The sequence below is a fragment of the Ursus maritimus genome, unplaced genomic scaffold (genome assembly GCF_017311325.1).
Source record: "Ursus maritimus isolate PB19 unplaced genomic scaffold, ASM1731132v1 scaffold_21, whole genome shotgun sequence".
NCBI lineage: Eukaryota > Metazoa > Chordata > Mammalia > Carnivora > Ursidae > Ursus > Ursus maritimus.
The window spans coordinates 16,586,302-16,608,500 of record NW_024424564.1 but is presented as its reverse complement, the minus strand read 5'-3'; the positions used below and the strand labels follow the sequence as shown (position 1 = coordinate 16,608,500).

At 36.5% G+C, this 22,199-nt stretch overlaps 2 protein-coding genes across 11 annotated transcripts in view; both read left to right on the top strand.

Annotated features, from left to right (window-relative positions):
• OSBPL8 (oxysterol binding protein like 8) overlaps nucleotides 1–14,861 on the top strand; it is a 157,679-nt gene extending 142,818 nt beyond the window's left edge. For all 10 annotated transcript variants that reach the window (XM_040637284.1, XM_040637282.1, XM_040637283.1 and 7 more), the window contains 6 exons: nucleotides 368–504; nucleotides 2,027–2,212; nucleotides 2,542–2,629; nucleotides 6,211–6,316; nucleotides 8,402–8,504; nucleotides 10,593–14,861. In XM_040637284.1, the coding sequence (XP_040493218.1) occupies nucleotides 368–504; nucleotides 2,027–2,212; nucleotides 2,542–2,629; nucleotides 6,211–6,316; nucleotides 8,402–8,504; nucleotides 10,593–10,725 (753 nt within the window). In that variant the 3' untranslated portion in view covers nucleotides 10,726–14,861. The remainder of the gene's footprint in view (nucleotides 1–367; nucleotides 505–2,026; nucleotides 2,213–2,541; nucleotides 2,630–6,210; nucleotides 6,317–8,401; nucleotides 8,505–10,592) is intronic.
• A 1,795-nt stretch (nucleotides 14,862–16,656) lies between these two features.
• Nucleotides 16,657–21,417, top strand: BBS10 (Bardet-Biedl syndrome 10). The gene is made up of 2 exons (XM_008684325.2): nucleotides 16,657–16,959; nucleotides 17,387–21,417. Exons 1-2 carry the CDS (start codon nucleotides 16,775–16,777, stop codon nucleotides 19,365–19,367), a joined length of 2,166 nt encoding a protein of 721 aa, XP_008682547.1. The 5' UTR covers nucleotides 16,657–16,774; the 3' UTR covers nucleotides 19,368–21,417.
• Nucleotides 21,418–22,199: the final 782 nt, after the last annotated feature.

Here is a 22,199-nt window from a genome sequence, read left to right as displayed (position 1 = left end):
GTACGTAGATAGTCAACAGCCATCTCACTATAGTTCTAGCAAATACTGTGCTCTACTTTGACAATTCAGAAATGGTTGTTGAGGTTTTTGCAAGTAATTATTGAAATTTGTTTATTAAATAAAACCTGTGAAATCTCATAAACTTTTTGTGTGTTCAAAGTTTTTAAATGACTAGTATTACATATTTAATCTAATGGTTTTATAAAATGACAAGATATTTGGGACTTTTAGAAAAGTGCTAGTTGTATTTGTTTTTAAAATATGTTTAACTGTGGGATTAAGTATCAGGAAGAAAGTATTGTTACATTAAATAATCCTCTTTTAAATGACAATTCTCTGTATTAATGTTTAACTTCTTTAAATATAGGATAGTGAAGTTTTTATTAATGACAAAAAGACTGATAATTCAGAGGTTTTCTGGAATCCAACACCAGACATTAAGCAGTGGAGATTAATAAGGCACACTGTAAAATTTGAAGAGCAGGGAGATTTTGAATCAGAGAAGTAAGTACACGATTTTTCAGCCAACTTCATAAATATTGAAGAGTGTTTTTTAATCCTTCAGTAGTGTGGATACTTTCCTCTGTCACTTTTCAGTCATATTTTAATTCAGCAAAATAACATTTGTGGGATGTGACAGGACTTTTTTTTTTTTTTGGTATATGTGAATGTCAAATAAATATACAAATCATACTGGTTAAAAAATCATACTTGTTTTCTGCAGTTCTAAACTAAAGCTTCCCATTTTTTCCTTTCTCTTCTTATTTGCTCCAAGGCCTATTAAAAACAAAACCAAAAAACTTCTGTTTTGTTTGTATAAAATCATGGGACTGATTACTCTTGGTTTTCAAATTACAAGAATTATGCCACAGGATATGCAGGCTTCTAGAGGACTTAACATTAGTTGGGTAATAATTACGACCATAGTTTCTGCTCTTAAGTCATGGAATTCTTGCTGGATGTCTTACACTTTTGAACCAAAAATATTGTTTAAGTATTGCCCAGTTCTATTCTTATTATATTTCTTTGTGTTAGAAGGTTTCTATGTAAAAGACACTCTACCAGGTACTTTATAGACATTATACAGTTTAGTTCTCACGACATGTTCTCATATGCATATCATTCTCATGTCTCATTGTCATGAGGATTCATGTCTGTGTACTTTCCTTCTACATTCAAAATTGAGATTGTCAAAAATGGAAGAATGTGTATGCACCAGTTCTAAAAATTGTTTCAGCTATAACCACATGATGCTCTCTATCAAGAATGAAGCTTTGCCAAGGTATAAACAATTCTTGAGGTGTGAATATAATTTAACATATTTTAAAGATGAGGAAACGAGTCTTGGGATACGTAACTTTTAGTTCACCAGCCAAGAATTCATCCCAACTCTGATTCCAAAGCTTGTGTTCTTTCAGTCACAACATGCTGTCTTCCTAGGTAGCTGGGATATAGATAGTATATTTTTATTTGATAAAAAACTAAACTTTAGTAGGGGAAAAGATTTTACCTCAGTCTTTTCTGTTATATCATTGGTTCTCAACACTGGCTATGATTTAAAATCACCTGGAAAACATCTAAAAAACCAATACATGGGCCTATCCCCAAGATTTTATTTTAAAATTGCTGATGATTCCTGCATCCAAGGTTGAGAAGCACGGCATTACAGTATTGGATCTTTGAGGCCTGTGAATCTTAAACAGTGATAAGAATCATCCAGGGAGCTTAAAATATAGATTCTTGAGCCTTCATTACATTCTCATCATCTTGGGTCAACACCATTCATTGCCATGTGTTTAAGAATCCAGGTAATATCTCTGTCCTGACAAGAAAAAAAATTAGTCTCCACTGTGATCTCTCTACTCAGGCACCGCTTTTTGTATCTTGACACATTCCGAAGCCTGTGAGCATAAGCTTTGTCAAAGCCAAAAACCCACATGGGCACCATTTTCTTTCAAGGGGATTCAAGTCTATTCTATGTAGATTTGATTTTCTCTTTTTAATGCTGTTTTTACACATGTATTAGACTCTGGCAGCGGGTAACTCGAGCCATAAATGCCAAAGACCAAACAGAAGCTACTCAAGAGAAGTATGTTTTAGAAGAAGCTCAAAGACAAGCTGCCAGAGATCGGAAAACAAAAAGTGAAGAGTGGACATGCAAGTTATTTGAGCTTGATCCACTCACAGGGGAATGGCATTACAAGTTTGCAGAGTAAGTAATTAAAAAGAGTATATTACAAACAATACACCAACATAGTTTTTTGCCTTTATTTCTGTAACTTTTACTGTTAGTTGGAGTAGTATTTCATTAAGCCATATATATAATTTAGTGTGAGATTTTAAACTTGATGTTCCATTCATTATAAATTTGACAAAAGAAGCTGAGGATCAGAAGAAATTAGATATGACAAATCTTAATCTTAGAGCTAGGTTCGTAATTGCTAATATAAATCTATAGAATACATTTTTGGAAAAGTATTTGAGTGTTTTGTTCAGTTATTAAACAAATGGGGTTTGTTTTTTTTTTTTTCATTTATGCAGTACTAGACCATGGGACCCCCTTAATGATATGATACAGTTCGAAAAAGATGGTGTTATCCAGACCAAAGTGAAACATCGCACTCCAATGGTATGTAATAAAAAAGTAACAAGATCTGCTAAGCATACAAATTTTTCTTTTAAGGGTTTATTTATTTTTTAGAAAGAGCGAGCAGGGGGAGGGGCAGAGGGAGAGGGAGAGAGAATTTCAAGCAGACTCCGCCCTGAGCATGGTACCTGACTCAGGGCCCGATCCCACAACCCATGAGTTCATGACCTGAGCCAAAACCAAGAGTTGGACACTTAACCGTATGTGCCACCCAGGTACCCCTAGACCTACAAATTTTTTAAGCCCTTAGTATCTTTGGCCACCAAAGTTTAAAATTTGGCTTCAAATTTTAAAATTTGAGGTCAGCAAAGTGGCAGAGTAGTCAGCTCCAAGCCCTTGTCCCTTCAAAGAAACAAAAATAGCAAGCAAAAATGGTCAGAAGTAAATTTGCCAGAACTATGGAAAATAGTCAGAGGTTTGCAGCAACAAAGTGAATGCTAAATCAAGACAGAGGTGACTTCAGAGCCATAGGAAAGCTTTATGGCATTTTTACTTGCCCTTACCCCAACTCCTCACAGGTGCACAGGTAGTCTTGAAGGGTCCACACATTCCCAGTGCAAGTCCTGGTTCCAGAGGGAGCAGAGCAGACCTTATTCACAAATTGTGTCTGTCTATTCTAATCTTTCTGGGAGCTACCTGAAGGATGCCTGTTTTCACTAACTCAGAGCTCACCCAGAAAGGCTGCAGGCATTGCTTGGAAGTACTGTGAGCCATACTGACAACCGGCACAATCCTGGGGCAAAAGATTCCCACTGAAACAAAACGATAGACTGTAGAAGGTGAGAAACAAAAGCTGGGGAGAAAATCTTTGGGAAACTAGGGAATCAGGAATTTTAGAAAACCTTGGAAAGGTCCAAGGCAAAATGCTTATGCTCAGAAAAGACCTGTGCAAGCCTGGCGTAGAGCTGAAAGAGGGCCGCTACACAGAGCCAGTCTGCTAATGCTGGAGAGTATTTTTTTTGTTTTTGTCTTTTGTTTTTATTTGTTTAGCTACTGGTGTTCAAGGAAGCTTCTGTTAAAGTGCTAGCTGAACACAAGCTAAGGAACAGAGATTTCAGTAACCATGAACAAGGAATACAGTCTTTGCAAAAACAATTTAGGGACTTTACTGAACAAATGTAGTACTATAGCTTTCATCAGTCCAGAAGACAGCAAGCCCTGGGGAAGGTGGAGAATCTGATTTCCTGAATTACCACATTATAACAATCAGATGTCCAGTTTTCTTTAAAGAATAACCAGGCATAGAAAGAAGCATGAAAGGATGACCCATTAAAAGGAACAAAATAAATTGACAGAAACCATCCCTGATGAAATCCAGACACCAGACTCAACAGACAGAGTTGTTAGAACAGTTGTCTCAAATGTGCCTACAGAGTTAAACAGGAACAGGAACAAAGAACTAAAGAAAACCAAGAAAAAGATACATAAATAAAATTAGAATATCAATAAAGAGAAATTATACAAAGGAACCAAACAAATTCTGGAGCTCAAAAATAGAATAACTAAAGTGAAAAAGAAGCTATAGGGACTGAGGGGAAGAGAGAATGAGAAGTCGTTGCTTAATTATTACAGTCTCTCTCTGGTACGATGAAAATGTTTTAGAAGTAGCTATTTGCACAACATTTGCACAGTATTGTGAATCTACTTAATACTACTGAATTGTACACTTAAAAATGGCTGAGGTGGCAAAATTTATTATATATATATATATGTGTATCTGTACATACACATGGTATCACTATTTAGAAACTGTAAAACATTTTATAGGCGCCTAGGTGGCTCAGTCATTTAAGCATTTGACTCGATTTCAGCTCAGGTCATGATCTCAGGGTTGTGAAAATAATCCCTGCATTGGGCTCCGTGCTGGGCGTGGAGCCTGCCTAAGATTTCTCTCTCTTTCCCCTCCCTCTCTCTCTCCCCCTCTGCCCCCCCTTCTCAAAAAAAAAATTTTTTTTTAAACATTGTTTCTGCCTTTAACAATAAAAACATGATAGAGACAGGGCATCTGTATTTCCTCCTAAAGGTAGAGTTTACTGAGAGATAGATTGGTGACTCCCTTTGTCATTTTAAATACTTCTCACCAGTCTTCATCAATCTCCAATTTGAACCTACTCTAAGAATGTGGATTTAGATTCTAATGCTATAATGTTCAGTCTCTGTGACTTGAAGTAGGAGGGCATAGTGTAAGCTGAATCTAGAACCTACCTGCTCATTGCTTATTTTCTATAACAAAATTGCAGAAATTTTATTTTAATTTGTCTTTCGAATAAGATTTTGCAAAAGAATGGGTAATTGTAGATAATTCCTATTTAGAATGGTATGAATAGAATCCAGGAGTTATGATGACTGGTTCCCTGTTTTTATAAGCATGTAAATTATCTTACCCTTTTGATTCTAGTTTCTTCTCTTGAATTTGAGTTTTTAACCTTAGGATTGACCTCCAAAATTGCAAGTCTATTTGTTAATAGAGTAGAGTCTGAAGTACATTATTCTAAGAAAAATTTAGTCTTAGTTGATCATCTGATATACTTCTGAATCTTGTGCATGCATTCAAATACTTTATATAAGTTTAAATCATGCTCTGCAACGGGGCGGGCACCTGGGTGGCTCAGTCGGTTAAGCATCTGTCTTCAGCTCAGGTCATGATCTCAGGGTCCTAGGATTGAGCCCCATGTCACGCTCCCTGCTCATCAGGGAGTCTTCTCTCCCTTTGCCATTCCCCCTTCCCACCTCCCTACTGCTTGTGCTCTCTGTCTCTCAAATAAATAAATAAAATCATGTTTTAAAAAATCACGCTCTGCAGAATAATACTTCCATTTATTATAAGATACTATCTAGGGGCGCCTGGGTGGCTCATTTGGTTGAGTGTCTGCCTTCACCTCAAGTCCTGATCCCAGGGTCCTAGGATTGAGTTCTGTGTCAGGCTCCCTGCTCACTGGGGAGTCTGCTTCTCCCTCTCCCTCTGTCCCTCCCCCTGCTATGCTTGCTCACTCTCTGTCTCTCTCTCTCTCAAATAAATAAAATCTTAAAAAAAGAAGATGCTCTCTACATTATCCAGATATTATTAAAAGTAAGTTAATAATTTTATGGGAAACCCAATATCATTCAATGGGAATATTTCTAGTGTTGAGAACAAGATAAATATGATTGAAAAAGAACACTAATATTTGACATTGAACTAGAGATACTGACTGGTGCAGTTAGAAGTTTGGGGGGTCTATATTCATATTTGTGTGTGACATAAAAATGTCCCTTGAAGGATATACAAAGTAATAGTATTTAGAGAAAATGGGTTGATAGAGCTCAGCAGTGAAGAGAAACTCTTCATTGCATATTTTTAAAATATTTTTTGTTATTTGTGCCAAATTAATGTTTCCTATTACAATTTAATCATTTGATTGTATAAGTGTATCACATGTTGTTAAGTTTTAATTAGACTATTTCATCTTTATTTTTATTTCAGTGTACTGTACCCATGAACAGATAGCTTTGACAGTTATACAACATTGGTCTTTAATTTAAAAATTCACTGCAAATTCACGTAGCATGGCTTTTTTTTTCAGGTTAGTGTCCCAAAAATGAAACATAAGCCAACCAGGCAACAGAAGAAAGTGGCAAAAGGCTATTCTTCCCCAGAACCTGATATCCAGGACTCATCTGGAAGTGAAGGTAAAAATATTTACTGCAGACTCTTCACTACAAGCACCTAAACTTTTAAAAGGATATTACAGTATTATGTTTAATATATGAAAAGTGTTTTTCATATTAACTCAGGAAGATAATGTAGGAGTTTGGGTGGAGACAGAGATGGCATGCAAAAAAAAAGCTATTTTAGATTATAGATAAGTTTCAAGACCAGGCCACAAGGGAAAGGCAAGCGGAGAACATGCAAATCAAGAATCACACTGTAGGGGCGCCTGGGTAGCGCAGTCGTTAAAGCGTCTGCCTTCGACTCAGGGCGTGATCCCGGCGTTCCGGGATCGAGTCCCACATCAGGCTCCTCCCCTGCTGTGTTCCCTCTCTCGCTGGCTGTCTCTCTGTCACATAAATAAATAAAATCTTAAAAAAAAAAAAAAAAGAACCACACTGTAGTACTAGTTCTTGTTAGCTTCTGAAAAATTGTTGATGGTTTCCTAGATTCAATGCAGGAAGCATTTTTTGAGCTTTGAGCTCATTTCCATGCTTTAAAGAAAGTTTTCCATTTTTAGAATAAATTCTTGCAGTGTTTAGAAGTCACAGAGAAGTAAAAATATATCAGAATTATGGACTAAATTAACTAGTATGCCATTCTTGTTCAAGTCAGATAATGTGTAAAATGTCTTGAATTACATTGAGATATAATCAAGAAAGGATTAAGGTAATGTCTGAGAAAATAAAGGTTTTTTTTTTAAAGCCATAGTTCTCTACTAAGCTAGGGAGCTTATTTTTATAGCAATAACACTAGAGGTGAATAAATGATAAATGCCAGGAAATTAGTAGACAACAAATAACAATTTAAAGGAAAGGGAGCTGAATTCAGTTTGAGGTAGGTTCTTAGAGATGAACCCTGATGAATTAAGATTTCTAATGGATTACAGCAATCTAGGCTTGAGGGATGTTGGTGGGGGGGCAAGATGACCAGTGTAAAAGAGGAATAAAATCAATAAACGTTTAAAAGTATGAGTCACAGGGTACCGGTGTGCTAGAGGGGGTTATTAGTTATACTGTTTTGTTCCCATTTTACAGAAAAGGAAATTGAGACACAGGTTTGCTCAAGGTCACGTATCCCATAAGGCAGTATGTATATGTAATATATGCAGATATTTTGGTTCCTTAATTCACTCTCTTATCCACTCCACTATTTACCTGTAATTTATCAGTTGACATTCACTGAGTACATAATGTGTGCCAAGCTAGATGTTTAATACACTGTACTACCACCATGTGAAGTTTGAATGGTGGTATTGTTATTCCTCTTTTACAAATTAAAGAAAGCTGAGACCTGGAGAAAGGTTAAGATCTGAACAAAAACAGGATATGAGAGGAATGGATATGAGAGGTTTGAAGGGGAAAAAAATACAGTGTACTGGTTGACAGTAAAAATTTATAGAAAAGGTAGCAAAACCAACTGAAAAGATATAAAATTTAGGTGACTATAACATCAACAATAAAACACTGAAAAGGGGGCTCAAAAAACTGACTTCTTCAGATGTAGGCAAATAGACAAGAGATAAAAGAGAGTAATACCTTCCCCCAAATTAATATATGTATTTTTAATGGATTATTTTTGTCTATTTTAATGAGTATTAAAAAACTGATGTAGGGGCGCCTGGGTAGCGCAGTCGTTAAAGCGTCTGCCTTCGGCTCAGGGCGTGATCCCAGCGTACCGAGATCGAGTCCCACATCAGGCTCCTCTGCTATGAGCCTGCTTCTTCCTCTCCCACTCCCCCTGCTGTGTTCCCTCTCTCGCTGGCTGTCTCTATCTCTGTCAAATAAATAAATAAAATCTTTAAAAAAAAAAAAAAAACTGATGCCATCCAAAATATAACTAATTTGTAGTTACTTTAAATATATTTGTAGTATTCTAGTTTTGAAATGATATGATTAAAACTTAAAAAAATGCAGAATACTAGTATTGTTACATTACTCTCTAAGCCATAAAAGTAATGCTTAGGAAAATTTTTATTACACGAGAATCGTTATGTTGAAATGTAAATTGTTTATAATTGTATGTATTCGGTATTTTCACCAACTTCATTCCAAATGTCTTTTCAGCTCAGTCAGTAAAACCAAATACAAGAAGAAAGAAAGGGATAGAACTGGGAGACATTCAAAATTCCATCGAATCTATAAAACAAACACAGGAAGAAATTAAAAGGTAATATATATGGACAGTGGCTGTTCATTTAAGTCTAGAGGGATAGTTAAGAATCCTGTTATGTAGGAAATTATATGCAAACTTTACAGTTTTAAAACATTGTTGGGCTAAAATAGAACCTTGGCTTCTGTTACCTGATGACTAACACTTATGAAATTCCTTCACCACTAAAATATTGGTAGAGAGTGGTGGTTTTTCCTCATCCGTGAGGGTAGGATTGGAATCTTACTGCTGTAGCATACCTGAAATATAGCTGGGTTAGGTGTGGAAGTGGGGTGGTTTCTGAGAAAGTTGGCTAACAAAGGCTTCTGCCATCCCTTTGTATGTAGCTAATTTTTAATTGGAGTGCCTCAGTTGTTGAAATACTGAAATACTTCACAGCAATGGTTGAATAGCCTGAGACCTTTGAATGCTCTTTTTGTAGTCCCACGCCATTCCTCACGCATACCTCTCCGTGATCCAGCAGCACAAGATTTTTTTTTTTTGATGTAAAGTTCGATGATTCATTAGTTGCATATAACACCCAGTGCACCATGCAATACGTGCCCTCCTTACTACCCATCACCAGTCTATCCCATTCCCCCACCCCTCTCCTCTCTGAAGCCCTCAGTTTGTTTCTCAGAGTCCATAGTCTCTCGTGGTTCATTCCCCCTTCTGATTACCCCCCCTTTCTTTATCCCTTTCTTCTCCTACCGATCTTCTTAGTTTTTATGTTCCATAGATGAAAGAAACCATATGATATTGTCTTTCTCCCAGCAGCACAAGATTAACACCTAGGAAGGCTCCTTGGAGGGAGAAGGGTCCTGATCTCTCCTGCTCCATTGCTAAGCTAGCATGAGTGCAGATTGGTTGCCTCCCATTGCTATATCAGACAATTTTTTTAAGGTGATTTTTCTCGTTCTTAGTGATCTTACAGCTTACATTTAGTTGCTGTTTTCATTTACAGCCTCACCTCCTGCCATTCCCCTACACCTGTCCCATGTTCTAGTTCTTTGAAACTCCTCACATCTCCAGGATACACTTTCTGTGTCATTTCTGGAGCTTTGTCAACACGGAATTGCTCTTCCTCCCACCCTGCCCATTAAGAAAATCCCTGTTTATCCTTCAGAATATAATTCAAATACTATCCTTTCAGTAACATTTCTAATTACTCACCCTGCCCTGTAGAGTTATTAATCTCTCCACTTTTCTTATACAATTCTCTATACATACTGCTTTTGAGCATTTACTAGACTACAGAGTTGTTATTGTGTGTGTCTGCTTACCTCGCCCCTGCAGCCCCCACTGGACCATGAGCTCCGTTAGAGGAGGGGGCATGTCTTCTGCATCTTGGTGTCATCAGCCCTTATATAAAATTTTTGTTTCCTAGTTTAATTAGATTTATAAATTAATGAGCCTACTAGTTCATTTGCTTCCTTTCTTTCTCTATACTGGTAAAACACTTTAATAGAAGAAGTTGGGGTGGGGGCGGGGTGGGATGTCTTCACTAACCAGTTTTTTTCTTTTTAGCCAAAAGCATTTAGGATGGCATGAGGATAGTGTAAGCTCATTACATGACTAAGTTAATATTTTGTTAGCATAGGAAGTGCCTGTGTAGCATTTTTCAAGTTAGGAATGTCATGAGATCCGTTGTATTATTTTTTCCTGGAGAATTTCTATCATCCCTAAAGTAAAGGTAAAAAGAATCTTAATTAGGCCAATTTTCCTGGAGAATTTCTATCATCCCTAAAGTAAAGGTAAAAAGAATCTTAATTAGGCCAACTTAAAAAACACAATTTTTGTTAAAAAAAAAACCACTGTGATACAGAGAAAGGTGATATATTTTTTGTATCAAATTTTAATAATTATGTTTGGTGCACATCATTGAGTAATGTATTTGGTATAACGTGGAATGTAGATTTAGACAATAATGGCTTCACGTAAGATAATCAGCTTCCTGTTCAAGTAGTTGTAATTGATTGAACTAGTTACTTTAGATAGTGTAATTAAGTGTTCTCTTAACTAAGACTTTACTAATAAGTCTCATATCAAATTATGAGTTCTGTGGTAACATTTTTGACATAAAACTTACTGTTTTTATTTTTGCAGAAATATTATGGCTCTTCGAAATCATTTAGTTTCAAGCACACCTGCCACGGATTATTTTCTGCAACAAAAAGACTACTTCATCATTTTCCTCCTGATTTTGCTTCAAGTTATAATAAACTTCATGTTCAAGTAGAAGTTCCTTACAGTTGAATCAGTGAACTGGAATGATCAGATTTGGCCTGGGACCAAATGTTCAAGTTGCTTTGGTCTTTATTAAAACGTCACAATATTTCTAAAACAAAAATCTTAGAGATAAATGTAGAGGTGTTGACCTTTCATACCTTTTATCCTTAACCTGAAATAAGAACTATTGGTTATTAAAGTGAGCTATGTGTTAAGTGCCAGAACATTTCTAGCTTTTGTGACAATGTGTTTACATGTGAGTGTGATAAATCCACATGTATACACAATTGTGTCTTATGTATACCTGACAGTAGTCTTTGTATTCTGTAGTATGTTCTGAGATATAGCATTAACATTCTTATGAAATATATATAGCAGTCTATTTTCTTCATAAAATAGGCACAAGACTTTTATCAATAAGGAATTACAGAATGGGAAATGATGGCATAATTGACATAAATAGTTTAAAACACTGTCCTGTTTCAAAAAAAAAAAAATCATTTCCAAAGCACCCAGATCAGTTGTCTTCTTAGAAACAGCAAGAAAAAAGTGTAGTCAAAATTGATGTACTGAGAGAGACAAGATGGCAAACTGCTTTTTTAAAAGTTTACACATGACTTTTTTTAACCCCTAGAATTTAATATTTATAGATACAGGTATAAATGTATGTGTGTGTATATCAACATAAAAATTGGTGTGCGGCTATTTGGATCTGTTCATTATATCTTTCTTATACCTATATAATACCACCGTAATCACTTGCTTAAAAAAGTGTGGTCAAAATTTATTGCTGTCCTTTTTTCTTATTTCTGTTTTTTGTAACTCCATTGGTCCAATAGCATAGGTCAAATTCTAGAGATGTTTATAGGACATATGAAATTCTGGTAATTTACGTTTTTTCATTATGAAAAATATATTTTAGCTTTTGTTTAGACCCTAGTGTGTTCAGTGAACAAATAGAATAGAAAAAATTATAACCAATATTTTATTTCAAAAGCCAAATAAGAGAAAGGCGATAAGAAAAGACACTTTGTGTGGTAGCATTTATGTGTATATTAAAATTGGTTTCTTTAAAATGTGCAATAAGTTGAGCATTTAAGAAGAACATCAAGTTCTGAGGTTTAATTCCTTACTCTCCTGTTCTGAGCAACTTCATTCTGTGATAAAACAACAATTCTTCAAGATTTTTTTTGTTCAGGCTCAGACAAACTTTTTCCTAATTTTTGGGGGGAGGGGTTAATATTTTTACTTTTTGTCATAAATATTTACAGTCCTCAGAAGCAATGTTTGCAAATGTAGTTAAGCTTAGGAACATGTTGTCCTAAGATATATCTCAGAATCCTGAAAGTGTAGATTTCGAAGTGGCTATTAATGAAAATAAAAGTCAGAATAACTATTCTGGCTACATTTGCCTTTGATTAAGAAGAGAGTGTGAGACACTAGCAAGATTACAATCATCTATGCCATGATAAATATAAAATCAAGGAATGATTGCTAAATTACAAAAACTGAAAGTGATAAAAAAAGAGCCTGTCTTTCCCCCTAACTAATATAGCTATCTTAAGTAGCCGTAGGTTTTAAGAAGAGCAATTTTCCCATGTAGTTTTGGCAAAATAATGCTGTATTCCATATGTACATGTGAAAACATTTTTTAATTGACTGAAATGTAAGTGAGATATACCTATACCTGGTGTAAGTATAGGTTTATTATGCTTACACAGAACAGGTGGGATCTGTTTGTATTTCATGCTTGTCAATATAATTTTTATACTCACTTTCTGTTACCAATGTTAATGCCCAACTGCCTATTCATTGATGGATGATATTTTGTAAATATTGTACAATTTGATCCTTTTTATGGTTTAAATTAGTGTTTATATAAGTTGATTGGCTGATCACAAAAATCATTTCATCATTAAACCCTGAGAACTTAAAATTTTTTGTTGGTAACCCCCCTTTGCAGTTTTAGTCTTACCCACTTGTGTGTTATTTTCATTTGGTCTAAATAGTGTTTTATTTGTATAGGTATCTTCTAAGACTGGAAAGGTAGTTATTTTCTTTTTTTAAGGCAGATATTTTGGGTTCTTTACTTGAGTCAAAAACTATTTCATGAAAAAGAGCAGGGTTACTCATGACTGTTTCTTATACACTGAAAGCATATATCTAATCTAAGTCTTCTTATGCTTTTAGTTGTATGAGTTCCTTTCTGTGAACTGAACACAAAACTCAGGAATTGGTGGTTTAGTTTTAGATCAGTGCTTATACTAGGCTTAGTATGTGAATCCTTTAAAACACATAATTAACTTTGTATGTAGCCATATATGTAATTGACTTTGAATGTTCTCTACCTGAGATTAATATTCCTTCAACCATGGATTCATAAAAATTGTGATTACAGTTCCCAGTTGTCTGAGAACCTCATGATGGTTTCTAGGATTTAAGATCTTATGACCACTTTTTTTTCATTTGATCAAAAATTTTAGTTTTTCACATGAAAATTTAGATGAGTAATAATTATTGACATGTGCATTTGTTTTAATTATTAAATGTACTATGCCTTCAATTATCCACCATTTAGTGAGGTATAGCTGGCCCAGGAATAGACAGTAAATAGGGCATGTGAAACAAGTAAGTTTCAGCAATAGATATTTTACTTGTATTTCATGTTAGTACTTTTTTGTATCACTTATAAATAAAGGTACAGTGTAGTCCTTGTCACCATTCCATTGAAAAAGTTGGCCTTGTAAAATACAACACTCATTTAGTATTCACGCTTTTGTGCCTTTAAGAAAATACTTTTTGTTATTTTTGTGTTACAGAACTCTCCAATATGATTCGAAGTGTTTATAGGCTTACTTGTCATAAAGGGTCATTTCTCTGTGTTGTTTTATTTCCTTTTATATAGCTATAGTATATTTAAACAGTAATGCTGTACTTTTATAAGGGTTTGTCTGTTTAACTATTTCAAATATATTCACTCTTAGACATCATTGAAGTAGACTTGTCAGATTATTCTGAGTATTGTAAACAGTGCCTTTTTGATGGAATTCACACTGTTTTGGGTGTCAACTTGTGCCATATACACATAAAATTCTGTAGAAGGCAGTTTTAACTTTTTGAATATCTTAGTCAAATATTTAAGAAAACAAATGTATAAAATTCCATTTTTTCCAGTGTTTAGTATTTCTAATGAGTAATGAATATATTTTTGGGGGTTTTTTGGTTGATACACAGTGATGATGGCAATATTGATGAGCCATACGTGATGCTGTAGATTATTTTGAATTATGTTAAATGTACAGAAATAAAATACTAATATTAGCATTTATACCAAATTTTCCAATTTGAACCAATAAGGGGTAACACCATACAAATCACTAAGTTTACATTTCAACTTCTGTCTCATTTGACTACATGGATAAAGAAATTCTTTAAAATGTATAACCTGCCACTATTATGTAATTTGGTTTCATTTTGTTTACGTACAGTGTGTGAATTTAGTATATTTAAGTTACTTTTTGTTACTCTTTAACATACTGTTTGTTTTGTTACAGTTTTTAATTGAAGATGGACTGTTAAAATTGTATAGGACCAGTGTCTCCTTAATATGATTAACATATTTAGAAGAGCCACAAGAAACCCATGACAAAATGAATGTGAATATACTTTCTAAAATGTTTAGAAAACTTTATCTTTTTGCATTTATCATGTAAAATTATTTTAGTATTACAGTATTGAAATTTATTTTAAAAAAATGCCATGAAACATTAGAACTGATGAGCCACAGAACTTCGGTTGAAAAATTTTCACTTTTTAGCATGCTAAATATACATTTAAGTTAAATATCCTGTTGAATGGCCATTTATAAATTCAAACACTACCACTGGTCGGTTTTGTATAATAGAATAAAAGTATGTTATCTGCAGTGTAAGTTCAGCACACTGTCAAATCCTTTCCCTGAGGTGCATAGTAGATGTACAGATAGTCATAGGCAACTGTTTTGTAATGTATTACATTTCTAATCTATTATTCCTAACCTGTTATAAATGTTTGCAGAGACAAAAAAAAATCGAATTTTTCTAATCTGTAAAATTATGCTAACTTCTACAGGTAGGCATTCTGAATAAAATTCTTAAAAAGAGCAAACTATGATCAAAGACTTTGAATATAACATATGGTGACTAACTTACTTTGTCCTAGTTTTTAAATTTAAAAGATAATCAGTAGGGGTAGTTGTGAAGGATGGTGAAGGGCTGGGAAGGGTTTAATAGTTAGAATCCCTAATGTATGCTTTCCTTGGTGCTTTATATTCATTCTTCTTAAATACTCATAATAACCTTAAGGTAAGTGGAAGTTAGCCCAACTTTATAAACAAAGAATCTGAGACTCAGAGCTCTAAGTTAAATGATTCCAGAAGCTACACAGTAAGAGTGATGGCAAGCACAAGTTTAAATCCATGTCTAACTTCAATGTCCATTCTTCCACAGTACACTTAAATAGAACTTTGATGGTAGCACTTTACTTTTAAAAGTTTGGAGTAATCCACTGCTCCAATCTATATATCATAGCTATATCCACCACTGTTTTGTGATGGGTAGAACCAGGAAATAAACCTACTATTAAACAAGTATATATAGAAAAAGTTTTTTCCCCTCAAATCATTTATTAGTCCATACCCAGTCAACATCAGGTGAGTTCCAAATCATTCCTGTCTGTTTTCCTCTCTTTTCTTCCATCCTCTTTCCTCTTCCATTCTTGCTCTCTCCCCAGGGTCTACTTGCTTCTGGCTAATAGTTGGTTTTGTCTTATTAATTGGTTGGGGGGCAGAGGGAAAGGAGGGCTTACAGGTTTCCCCTGTCCTATGCGTAGGAATAAGAGGTAAGGGGAACAGCCCCTCATTGTTCAACCTCAATGAAAAATCTACAAGATAATTTTCTTACTAATATTGACTGCACTCTTGTAGGTGTCCTGTGTTGTGCTATCATCCTAATTGGCTCTTCTGCACTTTACAAAATAATCCTTCCCTTGTAGAGAGAGTGGGTCCATACACTAGTGAATATCACAGTAATTGGAGGGGGTGTGCTGTAAATAGTTGACTGTTGAGTGCTTAGTATTATATGCCAGGCACCATGCAAAAAAAGCTCTTTGCAAACATTCTGACTGCAAAACCTTGTGAGGTTTTTCCTTTATTATCTCCATTTTTTAAGATAACAGAAGAGTTTACTTACTGAATGTCACAGATAAGTGTCAGCAAACCGAGGTCTAAATCTTAAGCCCTACCTACCTGTTTACCATTTAAACCCTGAGAGAGAGAATATGTGTGTTTTGATGTATTGAAACAGTATATTCTTTCTGCCTGTGTTTTCTTATGCAGTTGTATCCAATAATCTTAGGCCACTGTGTTTTTAAAGCATACTAGTGATCGCCAGTGTAGCTAAGTTTTCACATCTGTCCCCTCTGCTAAAGAAAAAGTAAACTGTGGTGGCTGGGGGTTTCATAGTAATACCCGTACCCAGGAGATGTGGCAAAGTTACTGCGGAAAGCATAAAGTCTACTGCTGTCCTGTTTTTGTGATGGTTAGGAGAGCAACTGATGATAACGTAGAATACTCCTGAGTCCAACGCAGAGGTTTTGTCAGGGGTGGGGCACGAACGCGGTTCCACCCGCGGGACCCATTCCCGCCTCCACATAGGCTCCCCTAGCATGCCGACTTCCCGAGAGGAAGGACGTTTCCTGGGAGACAGATTTGGTGGCAGCTGAAGGCACTGCAGGGAATAAATTCACCCAGGGACCAGGGGAAGGGCTGGCAGTTTCCGCTCCAGGAACAGCTCCGGAGAAGTTCTGACCGCTTGCCCAGCTTCGCGGACTATTGGAACGCCTGTCCCTGGTGGCTGAACAGCAGGCTACTCCGGAGGGTGCGCTGGGGGAGGAGGCCCAGCTACCCACCGCGCGCGGCCTCCTCCCCGCCTCTTCCGCTTCCGCCCGCTCCGCCTCGCTCCTTCCTGGCGGTGAAAGTGTCCCACAGCCCGCGGCCGGAAGCCCTTCGAACCTTACGGGCCATGGCAGCTGTGGGGTCCGCTAAGGTGGCGTTGCAGGTGGCGGAAGTGCTGGAGACCATCGTGAGCTGCTGCGTGGGGCCCGAGGGGCGACAAGTTCTGTGTACGAAGCCCACCGGCGAGGTGCTGATCAGCCGGGATGGAGGCTGCCTCCTGGAGGCGCTACATTTAGAGCATCCTATAGCCAGGTACCCGCGTCCCACATTCCAGCTCGTTAGAGCGTCCCATAGCCAGGTACTCCTGTCCCACTCTCCTACCCAGAGTCGGGCACCCCAGGCCATCTCCCTGAACCCTTAACCTGTGCTCCTACGAAGACTCACCTTGGGCGAAACCAATGTATGCTTAGAGTTAGAGAGCTGTTCAGTGGAACGTTCTTTTAAAAATCAAATCTTAGCAAATACCCAAGAACATTTATTTCCCTCCTCCTCGCTCCACCCAACCCCAGAATCTTGAAATAGAGCAAAGTAAAACTTTGTAGAAAGTAAAACTAAAAACATCAGTCAAAAAAGACCGTCTTTTATGACTTTAATTGTGAAATTATGGTTTCAACTTGATTTACATGTGGGAAGGCAGCCCTCTGAAAATCTGAGTTGCTTTGTTTCTTTTTTTGTACAGGATGGTGGTGGCCTGTGTTTCCAGTCATCTAAGAAAAACAGGAGATGGTGCTAAAACATTTATTATCTTTCTTTGTCATTTACTCAGAGGACTTCATACAATCACAGACAAAGAACAGGATTCTTTGATTTCCAAAAATATTCAAACATATAGAAGGCATTGGAAAAATTGTTGTCAGTGGAAATTTATTTCTCAAGCTCTTCTAACGTTTCAGACACAAATATTAGATTATATTATGGACCACTACTTAAGTAAACACTTTTTGTCCATCTTTTCTTCATCCACTAAAGAGAGAACATTGTGTAGGAGCTCTTTAGAGCTGCTCTTAGAAGCATACTTTTGTGGAAGAGTGGGGAGAAATAATCACAACTTTATTTCACAATTGATGTGTAACTACTTTTTCAAGTGTATGGCTTGTGAAAGTGGATTTGAAGAAGTATTTGACTTAGTGGATGACTATTTTGTAGAGTTGAATGTTGGTGTCACCGGCCTTCCTGTCTCAGATTCCAGGATCGTAGCTGGGCTTGTGCTTCACAGAGACTTTTCTGTATACTGTCCAGCAGATGGTGACATAAGAATAGTGATAGTAACAGAAACCATTCAGCCTCTTTTTTCAACTTCTGGATCAGAGTTTATTCTAAATTCGGAAGCACAGTTTCAGACCTCTCAGTTTTGGATTATGGGAAGGACAAAAGCAATAATGACACATTTACAGAGTCAGAATGTAAAATTGCTCCTGTCTAGTGTGAAACAACCGGAGTTAGTTATTTATTATGCAGGACTGAATGGCATATCAGTGGTAGAGTGTTTATCACCTGAAGAAGTTTCTCTTATCCAGAGGATCATGGGTCTTTCTCCCTTTGTACTACCACAGGCCTCTTCACAGTATGAAATCTGTAACACTGCTTTGGTGAAATTTTGTAAGCCCCTTATCTTGAGATCCAAAAGGTATGTTCATCTTGGTTTGATTAGCACATGTTCATTTATACCACACTGTATAGTTCTTTGTGGACCAGTGCAGGGTCTTGTTGAACAACATGAAAATGCTTTACATGGAGCATTTAAAATGCTTCGACAGTTATTTAAAGATCTTGATCTAAATTACATGATACAAACCAGTGAGCAAAATCATACGTCAAGTCCTCTTACTTGTAAGAATAGCAGAGAAAGTAATCCACTGCCAGAAAGTGTTAATGGCTTAATACAAAGGCCGTATCAGGGCACAATTGTAAAGAACAAAGGTAAACTGGCAAAAACTCAAACATATTTAAAAGTATATTCAAATCTGGTAGATCCAAGTATAGAATTAGAAACATACACTCCATGTTCAACACCAAAAGTGATATCAGCAGATACATACCAAACAGATGAAACACTGAGATGTTTATCTCCAACCAAAACCAGTATAATTGATGACAATGAGCCATTTATTGAGAGCAATTCTGCTAATTCAACAGCAGAAAACACTAGAATAGAAATTTCTTACGAAAATTTACAAGTCACAAAAATTGCTGGAAGGGGAAACATTTTGCCAGTGAGAGATAAGTCACTGGAGATGTGTTCTTCCCAGAGTTACTACTGCTCCACTCTACCAGCAGGTTGTGTTTTGCCAGTGGGTGGTAATTTTGAGATCTTGTTACATTACTATCTTCTCAACTATGCCAGAAAATGTCAGCAATCAGAAGAAACCATGGTTAGCATGATAATAGCTAATGCTCTTTTAGGCATTCCCCAAATCCTATATAAGTCTAAGAAAGGAAAGGACAGCTTTTCACAAATATATATAAGAACTCTCCATGCACTGCAAACCAATCAACCCATCGTGAGCAGTCAGACAGGTTTGGAATCAGTAGCTGGTAAATACCAATTACTAACTTCAGTTCTTCAGTGTTTAACAAAAATTTTAACCATTGATTTGGTAATCAATATTAAGAGACAGCCTCAGGAAATGTATGATCAAGATTCAGAAGAGGAAATATAAAATTGGAAGTTTTTTATTAACCAAAATTGTAATTCAACTCAAGCAATAAAGAAGGATGTGACAACTGATTCTCAAATCAATTCAATCTAGTTAGGAAAACATCAAAACTTAAAAAGTCTATAGAAGAAGTACACTGAGGCTAGCAGACATTCAGACAAATATTAGAAAACATGGAACAATTCTGGGGAGGAAGCCTTCCACATGGGGGAAGCCAAGATCCAGCTATGTCTTTCTTCCCCTTACAGGTGCCTATCTCAGCTCTGTATTAGTTCGTGTGTATGTTGGAGGGTGTTTACTTATAGCTCCTTTTTACTTGTCTGTATCTTTTTTTCACTCTCTTCATCCGTCCTCACCTTTCTGTATTTAGTTAGTTCATAGAATCATTTAATCTGAAATTTAGATGGGATCTTCAGATGTCATCCTATTTTAATGGTTTAAAATATAAAATATAGTGTTTACTTCATGTAAATTTTTTCTCTCATAATTTCTAGAGCAATGAATAAAAGTCTTGATTTTTTTTCTTAAGCATATAAATTAAATTAGTTTTTACTTTTATATGTCCGCTTATTTATATCCGTTTTATGTGGAAAAGCCTGGATATATTTTTTCACTATCCGTACACCACTGAATATGTAACCGGAAATATGACTTTGTGCACTGTAAACTTACTTTCATTTCTGTAGTTAAAAGTTAGTTTCAGAAAGGCTATGAAATGCATACTATCATTTTCTCCTGTCCCCTAAGAGCTTGTAAAAATAATTCATGTATGTGCTGGCTTTTCTTGTATTTGGTGCATATAGTTCAGAGTTCAATAGTAATAAATAGTTCGAAAATCTTTCTTTCTTTTTTTTTTTTGTACTTCAGCCAATTGGTTTATTTAAAAAACAAACAAACAAACAATCAAAGATGGGTAAAAGTGCATAGTTCACGCCATCATTCTGCAACAAGATCTGCCGTTTTTTGGCCTTCATGAAAAGTTCCTATTTCACTTAACTTTTTATACAGAGTTATTGTTTTATCTTCTGTTGTAAGAAATACTAAGTTAACATACTGTGCTTATACCTTCTTCGAATACTTGAAAAAAAAAACTTTTACTGAAAAAAAAGTTTGAGACTTTGACATTCATTTCTGCACAACATTTAAATAAAGATTTGATTATGCAGTGGTAAGCTTCCACCTATACTTTTAGAAAAGGGGTCTAACACCAAATTCTCACTTAAGTTTTGAGTGCACAGAAGTTAATCATGCTGTGAATTTTCCCTGAAGACCTTGACAGCTTTGCAGAGGGTGGTTTCAATGCTACACCCAAAATGAAAGTTATGATGATTTACATATACTTTGCTTTCCCAACTTAGTGTTCAAACATTACATAGACTGAAGAACAACTTCATTCCAAAGACTTTCCATTTGAACAATGCAATCATGAATGCATTCCAGGGAGACAACTCTAATGTTGTTTAGGGTTAATTCAGAGTTACTAAGGTAAAAGGATGTAATATACTCTATACATAGTTGCAAAACAAACAAAACACAACACTTAAAGCATTATGTTCTCAGAGAACACGAGTCTTGCTGTACCCTTGCACACAGGATTCCCTGCACCCTGGCTTGAGACCTTTATCAGCAATAAGCCAAGTATGTGAGGAACGGCAAGCGCTAACCGTGGTATACACAGTGCAAGAACGGATTTCCTTCGCCAGCTGGACTTATTAGTATTTTCAGTCTTTTTAAGTCTTTCAAATTCTGGAGAACAATGAATGTAACATGTTATATTCCCATAAAAAACTGGTATGACCATGCCCAATATTTTTTTTTTAACCCAGGCCAGAAAACAGAAATCAGTCACTGCAATTATTGCAATATAAAATTAAAGTAGGAAAGTAGAAAATTTCTACGTTTCGGGCAAGTATGACATCTGATTGAGACTTTCACAGTCACGATCTTAGTCACTAACAATGTCACAATGGGGCGCCTGGGTGGCACAGCGGTTAAGCGTCTGCCTTCGGCTCAGGGCGTGATCCCGGCGTTATGGGATCGAGCCCCACATCAGGCTCCTCTGCTGGGAGCCTGCTCTTCCTCTCCCACTCCCCCTGCTTGTGTTCCCTCTCTCGCTGGCTGTCTCTCTCTCTGTCAAATAAATAAAATCTTTAAAAAAAAAAAAAAAAAAAAACAATGTCACAAGACCTGAGAGTCTCGGGATGGCTTTTCATTAGGAAAAAGTCACATGTGGAGTAGCACTGCAGCAGCTCCCAGATACCAGGGTCTCCTAAGTTTGGAGCCTACCTTTCCTGCTGCCTTTTTTGCCCTCCTTTCCACTCTTGCGGGAGCAGGTTTAGCTGATGACCTCCTCTTAGGCTCCTCCTTTGCCACTGGGTCTGCGGAGCTGACCTTCCTCTTGGGCATCGTGGCAGCGGAGCAGGCGCGGGCTGGGTCGCACCTGAGCCTTTGCGAAGCTGGGCTGCCTGCTCGCAGCCGCCATCCGCAGAAAATTCTTTATTTCTAGTGTGAGTTTTACAATATATTTCATTTTAAAGGTTTATAAGCGCATGTAATACTATAGTTCTCTGCAACACCCAAAGCACAGCTATGTTTGTACCAAGTATTCAGAAGCTCCTGTTGTATAAAACCACTACCTTCAATCCATTCTCTTAAATTCATGTTTCCAATTGATAAATTCAACAAATTTTTTTTATTTTAGAGGAAAAGAGAGCGGGGTAGAGGAACAGAGACAGAGGGAGAGAGGGTCTGAAGCCGACTCCACCCTGAGCTTAGGGTTTGTGGCTGGGCTGGATCTCACCAGCCTGAGATCACAACCTGAGCTGAAACCAAGAG

What these genes read in the sequence shown, in the direction of transcription:
- BBS10 (XM_008684325.2), top strand. Translation starts at nt 16,775, where the DNA reads ATGGCAGCTGTGGGGTCCGCTAAGGTGGCGTTGCAGGTGGCGGAAGTG. An exon ending in TTAGAGCATCCTATAGCCAG is followed by an intron (nt 16,960 to 17,386) that starts GTACCCGCGTCC and finishes TTTTTTGTACAG; the next exon opens with GATGGTGGTGGCCTGTGTTT.